General features: G+C 42.3%; 1 protein-coding gene across 1 annotated transcript in view; it reads right to left on the reverse strand.

Annotated features, from left to right (window-relative positions):
- The window catches only part of xpo6 (exportin 6), a 75017-nt gene that overhangs the window by 58973 nt on the left and 1906 nt on the right, over positions 1-14138 (reverse strand). The window contains exons 2-4 of the mRNA XM_024011511.2: positions 12625-12715; positions 11655-11767; positions 8266-8463 (exon numbers count right to left, since the gene is read on the reverse strand). Of these exons, the coding sequence (XP_023867279.1) occupies positions 8266-8463; positions 11655-11767; positions 12625-12715 (402 nt within the window). The remainder of the gene's footprint in view (positions 1-8265; positions 8464-11654; positions 11768-12624; positions 12716-14138) is intronic.

Raw genomic sequence — 14138 nt, forward strand, 5'->3', positions numbered from 1 at the left:
GATTATGACTGTCACATGGAAAATCTTTTATTTTTTAAATGGCATACCTCAATACTGTACCTTGTGTATGTTCATTTATTGTGTTACTGTTAGTATGTCTAAATTGTACTTATGTTTGCATGCATTTGCTAAAACGCCCAATAAATATACTTATTGAAGAGCAATATACTCTACACAAGTCGGTTAGGACATCTACTTTAGGCATGAAGAGTAATTTTTCCAACAATTGTTTAGAGACAGATTTCGCTTATAATTCACTGTATCACAATTCCAGTGGGTCAGAAGTTTACATACACTTAGTTGACTGCGCCTTTAAACAGCTACCTGTGGATGTATTTCAAGGGGGGGGGGGGGGGGGGGGGGCAATGCAAATAGTCTGGGTAGCCATTTGATTAGATGTTCAGGAGTCTTATGGCTTGTGGGTAGAAGCTGTTTAGATGACTCTTGGACCTAGACTTGGTGCTCCGGTACCGCTTGCCGTGCGGTAGCAGAGAGAACGGTCTATGACTAGGGTAGCTGGAGTCCTTGACAATTTGTAGGGCCTTCCTCTGACACCGCCTGGTATAGAGGTCCTGGATGGCAGGAAGCTTGGCCCTGGTGATGTACTGGGCCGTACACACTAACCTCTGTAGTGCCTTGCGGTTGGAGGCTGAGCAGTTGCCATACCAGGCAGTGATGCCACCAGTCAGGATGCTCTCGATGGTGCTGCTGTAGAAGCGTTTGAGGATCTGAGGACCCATGCCAAATCTTTTCAGTCTCCTGAGGGGAATAGGTTTTGTCGTGCCCTCTTCACGACTTTCTTGGTGTGCTTGGACCATGTCAGTTTGTTGGTGATGTGGACACCAAGGAACTTGAACGTCTCAACCTACTCCACTGCTGCCCCGTCAATGGGGGCGTGCTCGGTCCTCCTTTTCCTGTAGTCCACAATCATCTCCTTTGTCTTGATCACATTGAGGGAGAGGTTGTTGTCCTGGCACCACACGGCCAGGTCTCTGACCTCCCTATAGGTGGTCTCGTTGTTGTCGGTGATCAGGCCTACCACTGTTGTGTCATCTGCAAACATAATGAGGGTGTTGGAGTAGTGCCTGGCCGTGCAGTCATGAGTGAACAGGGAGTACAGGAGGGGACTGAGCACGCACCCCTGAGGGGCCCCCGTGTTGAGGATCAGTGTGGCGGATGTGTAGTTAACTACCCTTACCACCTGAAGGCGGCCAGGAAGTCCAAGATCCAGTTGCAGAGGGAGGTGTTTAGTCCCAGGGTCCTTAGCTTAGTGATGAGCTTTGGAGGGCACTATGGTGTTGAACGCTGAGCAGTAGTCAATGAATAGCATTCTCACAAAAATGTTCCTTTTGTCCAGGTGGGAAAGGGCGGTGTGGAGTGCAATAGAGATTGCATCATCTGTGGATCTGTTAGGGCGGTATGCAAATTGGAATGGGTCTAGGGTTTCTGGGATAATGGTGTTGATGTGAGCCATMACCAYCCTTTCAAAGCACTTCATGGCTACAGATGTGAGTGCTACGGGTTATGCAGGTTACTTTAGTGTTCTTGGGCACAGGGACTATGGTGGTCTGCATAAAACATGTTGGTATTACAGAATCGGACAGGGAGAGATTGAAAATGTCAGTGAAGACACTTGCCAGTTGGTCAGCGCATGCTCGCAATACACGTCCTGGTAATCCTTCTGGCCCAGTGGCCTTTTGAATGTTGACCTGTTTTAAGGTCTTACATCGGCTGCGGAGAGCGTAATCACAGAGTCGTCCGGAACAGCTGGTGCGCTCATGCATGTTTCTGTGCTATTTGCCTCGAAGCGAGCATAGAAGTAGTTTAGCTTGTTTGGTAGGCTCGTGTCACTGGGCAGCTCTCGGCTGTGCTTCCCTTTGTAGTCTAATGGTTTGCAAGCCCTGCCACATCCGACGAGCTTCGGAGCCGGTGTAGTACAATTCAATCTTAGTCCTGTATTGGCACCTTGCCTGTTTGATGGTTCGTAGGAGGGCATAGCGGGATTTCTTATAAGATTCCGGGTTAGAGTCCCGCTCCTTGAAAGCGGCAGCTCTAGCATTTAGCTCAGTGCGGATGTTGCCTGTAATTCATGGCTTCTGGTTGGGGTATGTACGTACGGTCACTGTGGGGACGTCAACAATGCACTTATTGATATAGCCAATGACTGATGTGGAGTACTCCTCAATGCCATAGGAAGAATCCCGGAACATATTCCAGTCTGTGCTAGCAAAAAAGTCCTGTAGCTTAGCATCTGCTTCATTTGAGTCCCTTGTAAGAATAGAAGACATTTCTCCTAAATTAATCCTGATAATGCCATGATCAAGAAAAATCAAGAATCATGATGAGTGATAAGATTACAGAGGTTACAACAAAACATTTTGTTTCGAAGATCTGATCACATCTTAGGTCAAATTTATGCAGAAATACAGAAAACGCTCAAGGGTTCACAAACTTTCTCAGCACTGTACTGCAACTGTACATAGTGTTTGTGTCAGACTGGATGATGACATGGGGATGATAACCTATAATAAATGCTTCCAATGGCCAATGCAAATGTTTAAGGCCCGGAGCAATCAAAATTCAGTTTTCCCCTGTGTTTTAGATATTGTAAAACAGTTGATGAAACTAACACTGTAAAAGTGTGAAAAATATATAGAATGATTATTTCCTGACAGTTGCTGGTTGAAAATACAATCTTCACAGGACCTTCTAAATCAGCAGACTTTGCATGGGTGGAGCTTCGGCTTGRCTGGTGACGTCACCTGAATTAGTTAATAGACCAATTACAAAAAGCGTTCTGAACTAGGGCTGTGGTGGTCATGAAATTCCGTCAGCCGGTGATTGTCAAGCAAAAAAACTGTCGGTCTTACGTTAATTGACCGTTCATGAACAAACATTTACATCTCCTGGCTTCCACACGTAGCCTACAAGTCCCTGATGCAGACTTTTGGAACATCTACATTTTAAAAAGTCTAATAAATCCAATAAATCCAAAACAAATAGCCTACACCTTCACAATAAATCCATTATTTTAGAGAGGTCTAAAGAAGCATGATATGAAGAAAATGTTGTATTTTTCAGAAGAAATGAATAGCATACTCTGAATAGCATACGTTTAGATTTTTTTTAAGTTGCTTGAAAGGCATAAGTTCTGCTTAGATTTTTTTGCGCATGCTGTACACACCATCAGTCTCTCATTCACAATTTGACAAGGTCTTGAATTTCACTGTGGCCGTAATGCACCTTAAAAAAAAGAAAAACAATCGATGCCTTGGCTATTGTGCCCTTGGCCCGGATTACTGCGTTGTTCCTTCCTGCGTGCTCCAAAGCACCTCTCACTCACATGGCTCTCCATCACGTGAACAGGTTTTTCCTCACAGGCTACAAGCAGTGGTGGAAAAAGTACCCAATTGTGATACTTGAGTAAAAGTATAGATACCTTAATAGAAAGTTATTCAAGTAAAAAGTTAGTCACCTGGTAAAATACTACGAGAGTAAAAGTCTAAAAGTATCGAGTGGCGCAGTGGTCTAAGGAACTGCATCGCAGTGCTAGCGGTGCCACTAGAGATTCTGGATTCGAGTCCAGGCTCTGTCGCAGGCGGCCGCAACCTGGAGACCCATGTGGCAGCGCACAATTGGCCCAGCGTCATCCGGGTTAGGGGAGGGTTTGGCCCGCAGGGATGTCCTAGTCCCATCGCGTACTAGTGACTTCTGTGGCGGGCCGGGCGCAGTGCACGCTGACACGGTTGCCAGGCGTTTCCTCTGACACATTGGTGCGGCTGGCTTCTGGGTTAAGTGGGCATTGTGTTAAGAAGCAGCGCGGTTGGGTTTCGGAGTACACACAGCTCCCGACCTCCGCTCTCCCGAGTCCGTACGGGAGTTGCAGCGATGAGAGAAGACTAACTAGCAATTGGATAACACGAAATTGGGGAGAAAACAAGGTTTAAAAAATTGGGGGAAAAAGTACAAGTATTTGGTTCTAAATATACTTAAGTATCAAAAGTAAATGTAATTTCTAAAATATACTTACGTATCAAATTCCATATTAAGCGATGCGGAAGGCACTATTTTCTTGTTTAAAAAATGTACAGATATCCAGGGGCACACTCCAACAATTAAGCATTTGTGTTTAGTGAGTCCACTAGATCAGAGGCACTAGGGATGACCACATATTCTCTTGATAAGTGCGTGAATTTGACCATTTTCCTGTCCTGCTAAGCATAAAAATGTAACGAGTACTTTGTGTCAGGGAAACTGTATGGAGTAAAAAGTACATTATATTRTTTAGGAATGTAGTGAAGTAAAAGTAGTCCAAAATAATTTTTGGTAAAGTATAGATACCCCCAGAAAAGTATTTTTACTTAAGTAATTTGTGCAGCAATGCGCACATGGCAGTAGGCTATATGTGCAAATTTTCCATTCGCGGGAAAACACCATTATCAAAAGTGACTGCAAATGTGACTATGCATGTAATGCTTTTATTATAAAGGAACATTTTTTATTATAACATGTGCATTTTTATGGTGAAACTTATCTTCCCCAAACTTGAAACTCACACACTGCTTATGTATGTCAGTTTGGCTCTACACAACTTGTAAAGCAGATTCATGTGCTTAATTTGTCCACTTTAGTTGTGATACAAACATTATCAAAACATATAGGCCTATGGGGCTAGGCTAAATGAGGTGTGCGACTGATTCAAAAAAGTCAACAAAAAAGCATTGTTTCTTACCTTATGCTGGGCATCATTCACAAGTGCTAATATTGTCACCCATCAGATTATTCTTGATTTAATCTGGTCTTTAAATAGAATAAATATGTGAGAAATCTGTTTTGATTTAGAATGGACCATTATCATGCACCTGTCTCGAAACAGGGGCAGCAGGAAAAAATACATGTTGTCTATGCACTTAAATAGCGAATGGAGGACGCTTTTCCCGTGGTTCATTTTCATGCCAGCCAGGTAGGCTATACTCCTGTAGTAAAGATAAGCAGTGTTTAATATTAGGAAAGTTGATGAATAAATAAATATAGTAGACCTAGCCTAAATCAGACCTAGCCTGATTTATTTTTAGACCGTTTTATTCGAAAACTATTACAGTAAGGTAATTAATTGTTAACCAGAAACACATTTTTAGCCTGTCAAGCAAATTAATGAAATCGTGGATTGCAGCCAAGTGCTCTCCGTTCACAATTTGCAGATGCTAAAAGTGTTGAGAGATACAGATATAGCGATGACCTATGCTTTTAAAATGCTAGCAGGGTGACCATATGAAGACTAATGTATCAAATGACAGGCCTGTATCACTTTATTTACCTTCTGTTTGGCTTTGTCGGTTTTTCTGTTTTTTCATTTTTATTTCTTTATTGTAATGTTGTTTGGGCAAGACTTTATTTAGGTAGCCCCCTATAAAAGGCGTACAAACCTAAATAATAAATCAAGTGGTACTTGATTTTAAAATGTAATTTTATTGAACAAGGCATGTCAAATTCTTATTTATAATGACGGTCTACCAAAAGGCAAAGCACACATCACGACGAGACAACAGTACATAAAGAGAGACCTAAGACGACAACACAGCATGGTAGCAACACATGACAGCAGCACAACATGGATGCAGCACAAAACAGGGTACAAACATTGTTGGGCTCAGACAACAGCACAAAGGGCAAGAAGGTAGATCACAATACATCACGCAAAGCAGCCACAACTGTCAGTAAGAGTGTCCATGATTGAATCTTTGAAGAGATTGAGATAAAACTGTCCAGTGTAAGTGTTTGTTGCAGCTCTTTCCAGTCGCTAGCTGCAGCGAACTAAAAAGACGAGTGACCCAGGAATGTGTGTGCTTTGGGGACCTTTAACAGAATGTGAGTTAGTTTGGCAGGTGGGGTGAAAGAGGAGCTATTACGATAGAGGAAACCAAGTCTAGATTTAACTTTAGCCTGCAGCTTTGATATGTGCTGAGAGAAGGACAGTATACCATCCAGCCATACTCCCTAGTACTTGTGTTAAGTGACTACCTCAAGCTCTAAACCCTCACGAGTTAGTAGTCACACCGGTGTGGTGAGGGGCATTCTTCTTACCAAACCACATGACCTTTGTTTTGGAGGTGTTCAGAACAATGTTAAGGGCAGAGAAAGCGTGTTGGACACTAAGAAAGCTTTGTTGTAAAGCGTTTAACACAAAATCCGGGGAGGGGCCAGTTGAGTATATGACTATCATCTGCAATATAAATGGATAAGAGAGCTTCCTACTGCTTGAGCTATGTTGTTGATGTAAATTGAGAATAGTGTGGGGCCTAGGATTGAGCCTTGGGGTACTCCCCTGGTGACAGGCAGTGGCTGAGAAAGCAGATTTTCTGACTTTATACACTGCACTCTTTGAGAGGTAGTTAGCAAACCATGCCAAAGACCCTTCAGAAACACCAATACTACTTAGCCGGCCCATAAGAATGGAACGGTTTACCGTATCAAAAGCGTTGGCCAAGTCAATAAAAATAACAGCAAAACATTGCTTAGAATCAATGGCAATGGTGACATCATTGAGGACCATTAAGGTTGCAGTGACACATCCATAACCTGAGCGGAAACCAGATTGCATACCATAGTGAAAACTATAGACATCAAGAAAGCCAGTCAGTTCATTATTGACAAGTTTTTCAACACTTTCGATATACAGAGCAAAATGTAAATAGGCCTATAACAGTTAGGATCAGCTTGATTTCCCCCTTTAAATAAAGGACAAACCGTGGCTGCCTTCCAAGCAATGGGAAGCTCCCCAGAAAGGAGAGGCAGGTTAAAAAAGGTCAGGGATAGGCTTGGCGATGATCGGGGCAGCAACCTTAAAGAATAAAGGGACTAAACCATCTGACCCAGATGTTTTATTTGGGTCAAGTTTAAGGAGCTCCTTTAGCACCTCGGATTCAGTGACCGCCTGCAGGGAGAAACTTTTTAGCGGAGGAAAAAGAGGGAGGAGCATCGGGGCTTGTCGCATTAGAAGGGGTGGGAGATGAGGAAATGTTGGACGCGCAGGGAGGCATGGCTGAGTCAAATAGGAATCCAGACTTAATGAAGTGGTGATTAAAGAGCTCAGCCATGTGCTTCTTGTCAGTAACAACCACATCATCAACGTTAAGGGACATGGGCAGCTGTGAGGAGGAGGGTTTATTCTCCAGGTCTTTAACCATTTTCCAGAACTTCTTGGGGTTAGACCCACAGAGAGAGAACCGCTCCTTAAAGTATCTAATTTTGGCCTTCCGGACAGCCTGAGTGCACGCATTTCTCATTGACCTGAATGTACGTGTTGATATGCAACAACATTCCAATGAAGGCCATTGACGGCCTAAACATCATGATTTTAATATTTAGATAAACAAAGTATGATGTTGTTAATTGTGACCAAGAGTTCCCCCTATTCCAGTGGTCACAATTACATTCAGCCATGAGGCTTTTCTTCGCTAGAGCGTATGGTCGGGGGGCCGGAACATAAAAAATGTGTACACTGCAAATTGACCGCATGAGGCCTAAAATGATACCCTGAGAGTACAAAACTTTAAGAACACCTGCTCTTTCCATGACATAGACTGACCAGGTGAATCCAGGTGAAAGCTATGATCCCTTATTGATGTCACTTGTTAAATCTACTTCAAATCAATGTAGGTGAAGGGGAGGAGACAGGTTGAAGAAGGATTTTTAAGCCTTGAGACATGGATTGTGTATGTGTGCCATTCAGAGGGTGAATGGTCAAGACAAAAGTTAAGTGCCTTTGAACAGGGTATGGTAGTAGGTGCAAGGGGCACAGATTTGTGTAAAGAACTGCGATGCTGCTGGGTTTTTCACACTCAACAGTTTATCAAGAATAGTCCACCACCCAAAGAACATCCAGCCAACTTGACACAACTGTGGAAAGCATTGGAGTAAACATGGGCCAGCATCCCTATGGAACGCTTGACACCTTGTAGAGTGCATGCACTGACAAATTCAGGCTGTTGTGAAGGCAAACGGGGGGGGGGGTTGCAGCTCAATATTAGGACGTTTTTCTTAATGTTTATCCACTCAACTTTGAGTTGATTTTATTGCTCAGAAAACCTGGGGGACCGCCTATTCCTTCCTGAGATGCAACAACTTCAGTTAGGTTTAGGGCTAGTGGAGAGTTAGTTGAACCTCTATGAACCATTTGTGAGGCACTAATCAAATAAAACATTACCGTTTGGTATATGTGCAAAGCAAACATAACATATTTAACACAATTTTAGCAGGGCTCACCTGAAGGGTGTTGGTGAAGAAATCATGGTAGAACATGGGCCAGTCCTGGCGACCAATATCCACTATGACTTTACAGAGTTTGTTGCGTATGAAGAAGGGCATAGCTTTGTGCTGGGCCAGCAACAGCTTGGGCAGGCAGCTACGGATCTCCATTTTGTCCTGTGAGGCTACTCCCAGCCACATCTTATTGACCAGGTTCTGAAAAGGCAACAATGGGCAGATTTTCAGGTGTTATGACTACCACTTCGCATAACCTTATTTGAACTAGCTAAACACTTATAACTTATCATGATCATAACCATAATTAGGCCTACAATGTGATAGCTGAGACTCAAAGTACAGGGTGTCTTCTCTTGCTTTGCATTTCATTCCAACACACCACTAGGTTGGGTACATGTCTAATATCAATGTGTTAACAATAACGAGGGTTATAAAATGACTATGGGTTGAGGGAAATTATCATTTTAACAGATCATTTTAAAAAACATTTTGGAAAAGGTGTACATTGTGAGACCCCTGGGGTAGGTTTAGCCAGTAATTACTGTTCTGCATCATAACACGATCATAATATCCTAAAATGTCGCAACATTATGAGCTGTCCAACACGTTTTCTGACAGTTTTTACATGTGCCATGGAAGTACTCTTGACGCTATCATGCAGCCGTTATAATCAGGTGTCATAAGACTAAGAATACCGCAATATGTCACAATGCATGAATATATGCACTTACTGCATTATAATAATACATTTAATTTTAAGTGCTTTTCAAGACACACAAAGTCACATACACAAGTAATGATCTTGTCATAATATATATTTGACAAGTTATGACACATGCTATGAAGCTTAATAACACTTATGAACCGTTATGGACAGCTTATATCTTTTGGCTTTTAGTGATGTTCATAATTATAAAATCAGTGAGAAAAAATGTATTAAAGGGATACTTTTGGATTTTGGCAATGAGGCCCTTTATCTACTTCCCCAGAGTCAGCATTGGCTCGTGAAACTACATCTAACTTTCTTCAAAAAAATGGTATCAATGAGTTCATCAGACTCTGGGGATGTAGATAAAAGGGCCTCATGGCCAAAATCCAAAAGTATCCCTTTAATAATATACTGTAGGTTACAGAAACAATTGCAAAGGCCTACATAACCTTACATTACAGATGCTCTCTCCTAGTACCCAAAGAGGTACCCATAACAGTTTCAGAAAACACTGAACAGGTCATAAGAATGTTTTAAGAGAAAATCCTGTATTATGGCATGTTTAATATTGACGGCGGCACACTTTCGGGAAATCATGAACAAAACCAGCTTATTTTCAAACTATATTGCCACAGGCCCCAGGGCTGACCACAAAATACAGACTCATACCAATCCACAAAAAGGGTTCCTCTTTAAAAGGCTAATACCAAAGTTCATGAAGCATTAGTGATGGAAATAGTCTTCAAGTGTGGAGAGCCCTCAATTTTGGTTTTATCTAATAAGAAAATGATCCGGCAGTCCGTTTCTCTAGCCTAGCCCCTATAATATACCTTACCTCATATAAGAGGTGTGAACGTTTAAATGTTAAAACTAAATTGGGATCCTTAACATTAACAAAATTTAAATCACAGTGCAGTTAACACTGAACATATTTTCTGTGTTACAGCCTAACTAGATGATAGGATATAAAAGGCCTGGGGAAAGCTGTGTCATTTAAAGTTATACTCTGCGATATCACGTACATGCAGAAAGTAAACAGCATAGTGGGTCAATTTCCACAACAACTAAGAGTGGAGCGCAAGGCTGCACTTCGCCGCTGTTTTTGTGCCCTGGCTACCACGTAGAATTGCGAGATACAGCTTTTGATTGTCGATAGACCAAGTGCACGATTCAGACCTGCCTATACTGTGCCCATCTCCCGCCATCCCTTGCTAGCTCGCTATGAAAGATGTGAGTGTTTGTGTCCTCGAAAGTACGGCAACTAATCGGTCTCCTCTGTTCCAAAAACACAGAATATTAGGAGTCTATTCATAGCGGAATCGAAACTTGACACTTAGAAATGGGAGTCGACACTGGGAGGAATCAATTATTTTGAAGTCGGCTCGCCACCACTAAGTCATTGTTGTTAACAGTTGGAAAAAAGGCGACAGCAGCGAAGTCCTGTAAGGCAATACTATAAGAAGTTAAATGAGAATGAAATGCAAACTTTGCGAGGTGGAATTGAGGTACAGTAATGTTAGTACAGGTGCAATGCTTAACCATCTGAAAGGAACGCACCATAAGACCCAAACCGTTGCTGGCAGCTGCATTGTGAATTCACATGGAATTTTAGTAATTTTCTTATCGTTTAAACGGAAAAACATTTTTTTTAATTGTTTAAACTAAGAAAATTGTTTCATTTGTGACATGCCTCATTTTATTTAACCCTTGTTTTACCAGGTAAGTTTACTCAGGTAAGTTTACCAGGTAAGTCACAACAAACTTAGCCTTAAATACAGCCTTACCAATTGAACTATCAACAGTTTAGCCAATGTTAGTTTAGCATAAAATAAATTATAGTTTAAAGTCCTGTATCTCCGAGCAAAGAGATGTCTTTAACACGAGTTCTCATGTTCTGAAAATGTCAATGTGTGACATCTGCATTAAGTACTGAGAATTTCTTGAGTTTATTTATCAACAGAAAGCAGCCCCATTAAAATAACCATTTCTATGTAATGGTGTGCTCTTATTACTACCGGACACGGTGATGCATTGTGAGGTCTGCACAATGCAACACGGGGGAGAACTACCTGCCCTCCAGGACACCTACAGCACCCGATGTCACAGGAAGGCCAAAAAGATAATCAAGGACAACAGCCACCCGAGCCACTGCCAGTTCACCCAGTTACAATCCAGAAGGCAAGGTCAGTACAGGTGCATCAAAGCTGGGACCGAGACTGAAAAACAGCTTCTATCTCAAGGCCATCAGACTATTAAACTGTCACCACTAACACAGAGAGGCTGCTGCCTACATACAGACTCGAAATCATTGGCCACTTTAATAAATGGATCACTAGTCACAAAAAAAAAAAAAACTTTAATAATGTCTACATATGTTACATTACTCATCTCAAGTGTATATACTGTATTTTATACCATCTATTGCATCTTGCCTATGCCGCTCGGCCTTCACTCATCCATATATTTATATGTACATATTCTTATTCCATCCCTTTACATTTCAGTGTATTAGCTAGTTGTGAAATTGCTAGATATTACTTGTTAGATATCACTGCACTGTCGGAACTGGAAGCATAAGCAATTCGCTACACTCGCATTAACATCTGCTTAACCATGTGTATGTGACCAATACAATTTGATTTGATTTTGACTATTCATAACGTTCACCAAATGAACTTACCTCAAACACTGTGAGACTGTACATCATCACATACTCGTTGCGAGTGTTGGAGAGGAAGTACAAGCAGTGGCGCCAAGCTCCCATCTGCTGAGCAAAGTTATTCAGCAGCTCTTCTGCAGAAAGGGCAGAAATAAAGGAAGCACATGATTATTTATTTTTTGTCATTTCAAGTCATTGCTTACATAAAAAAGGTAATTATGACAACTTATCACAAATATAATAACATTTCTATAGTGCTCTTCATAAGAATGTCAAAGCGCTTAAAATGCAAAAAACAAACAAGCAACACATCATCATGAGTAGCTTAGCTAGTTAGGTCAACCAATAGAGGCCGAGTCTGAAAGCCTGCATGCTCTAATGATGGAGAGAGACAGTTCATGACATGATCAGAGGAAGATGGTCAGGGCGATGGTTGATGAGTCTAGTGCAGGACTACTCTGGGAACCAGTCTGTCGTGTAGCTACTGGACCTCTCCTCCTTCAATGTGCAGCACCCACTTGGGTGATGCCTCAGCAGCTCTGGACGCCAGAAAGCTCACCAAACACAGTTCAGAGTAGTAGCCCTTCGTCCTCACTACGAGCCTTTTGCCACAGCACTGAATTATTTTACTTTACAAATATGAGGATATATCTGTAATTAAAAATGCATCCGCACTCTATAGTCCATAGCAAATCAATATAAAAAGTTCTGCAAACTGGCCACCATTTCGCCACCAAATGTTCCATGACAATAGAGTTGAATGAATGCAATTATCATGGAACTTTGAGCCAACATAGCAGCACCCATTACAATTTTAAAATCACATATCAAGTGCACCACAGTACATGGCTCTGGTCCATCCTACTATAATGCCAAATTTCATAAGGGTGACCAGACTTGCTCAGATGGTTGCACAACAATACTTTTGAATATTCAGGTTTCTGCACCCATATCAAATTTGGCACGGTCCTACCACCAGTGCCACACTCACCAATCTCTCTCTTGCGCTCGTTGGTTGTACAGCTGTGGAAGAATTCTGTCATGAGACTCTCCAGAGCGCGCAGTGAGCTCTCCTCTGATGCCTGCCGGATCAAAGGAGGAAGGGAGCGAGGGAGGGAGGGAGGAAAATATGAGCGATAGGTAGAGAGCTTTAAGATTTTTTGTTTTGTTTATCAGTTATGAATGTGACCTAAACTCACTCCACAACTAGCTTACAATTTTGCCAATGGAGCTAGTCAATTGGATCGTTTTCTTTAGCTCAATTGGTTGGTACGTTGTCAAGGGCGGTCCGAGTGTTTGCGATCAGAGAATCACTAGTTCGAGCCAGGTATGGGGACAGTGGAGGAAACTACCCTGTTAGCAGCACACTGCTGACAGTTTCATTAAGCCGGGAATGCACTACACGATTTTGGCCACGATTTAGTTTGAGATCAGAGAATAAATCCCGATGTTGTTGCATACTCGGGGTGTGCGGCTGCCACCGACGCTCATTGAATGTGAGTGGGTCAGAGAGACAATCTAGGTGCTACCGATCCAGTTTTTGAGCAGTACGAATATTTTCAAACATGTTTGATTTTATCGGCACAAAATCTGCAATGCTGTTGTAGTGTGAGATATGCAACAAAATTTTTTGAACAGTGATCAGCAATAGCCAATGAGAGCTCGCCAATGCGATGATAATGTTGTATCGCGTCACCCAGAATGTGTAGACTCTCGAGCATGGGCGATGACAACTACTAGCATGCGTTTGTAGCCTTTAACCAAACCATCAAATCGTTACAGCTCTAAAGTTCACAAGCATTGTTATTAAATTCAAAATGTATAGGCTACACACACTACATGACCAAAGGTATGCTCATCGAACATCTCATTCCAAAATCAGGGTCATTAATATGGAGTTGGTCCCCCCTTTGCTGCTATAACAGCCTCCACTTCTGGTAAGACTTTCCAGTAGATGATGGAACATTGCTGCAGGGACTTGTTTCCATTCAGCCACACAAGCATTAGTGAGGTTGGGCACTGGTGTTGGGTGATTAGGCCTGGCTTGCAGTCATCCCAAAGGTGTTCGATAGGGTTGAGGTCAGAGCTCTGTGCAGGCCATTCAAGTTCTTCCACACTGATCTCGACAAACCATTTCTGTATGGACCTTGCTTTGTGCACGTGGGCATTGTCATGCTGAAATAGGAAAGAGCCTTCCCCTTTCCTAGTTGGAAGCACAAAATTGTAGAATGTCATTGTATGCTGTAGCATTAAGATTTCCCTTCAATGGAACCAAGGGGCCTAGCTCGAACCATGAAAAACAACCGCAGACCATTATACTTTACAGTTGGCACTATGCATTGGGGCAGGTAGCGTTCTCCTGGCATCCTCCAATCCCAGATTTGTCTGTCAGATGGTGAAGCGGGATTCATCACTCCAGAGAAGGTGTTTCCATTGCTCCGGAGTCCAATAGCAGCAAGCGTTACACCACTCCAGCCGCAGCTTGGCATTGCGCATGGTGATCTA

This window comes from Salvelinus sp. IW2-2015, linkage group LG20 (assembly GCF_002910315.2).
Source record: "Salvelinus sp. IW2-2015 linkage group LG20, ASM291031v2, whole genome shotgun sequence".
In the NCBI taxonomy this organism is placed as follows: domain Eukaryota; kingdom Metazoa; phylum Chordata; class Actinopteri; order Salmoniformes; family Salmonidae; genus Salvelinus; species Salvelinus sp. IW2-2015.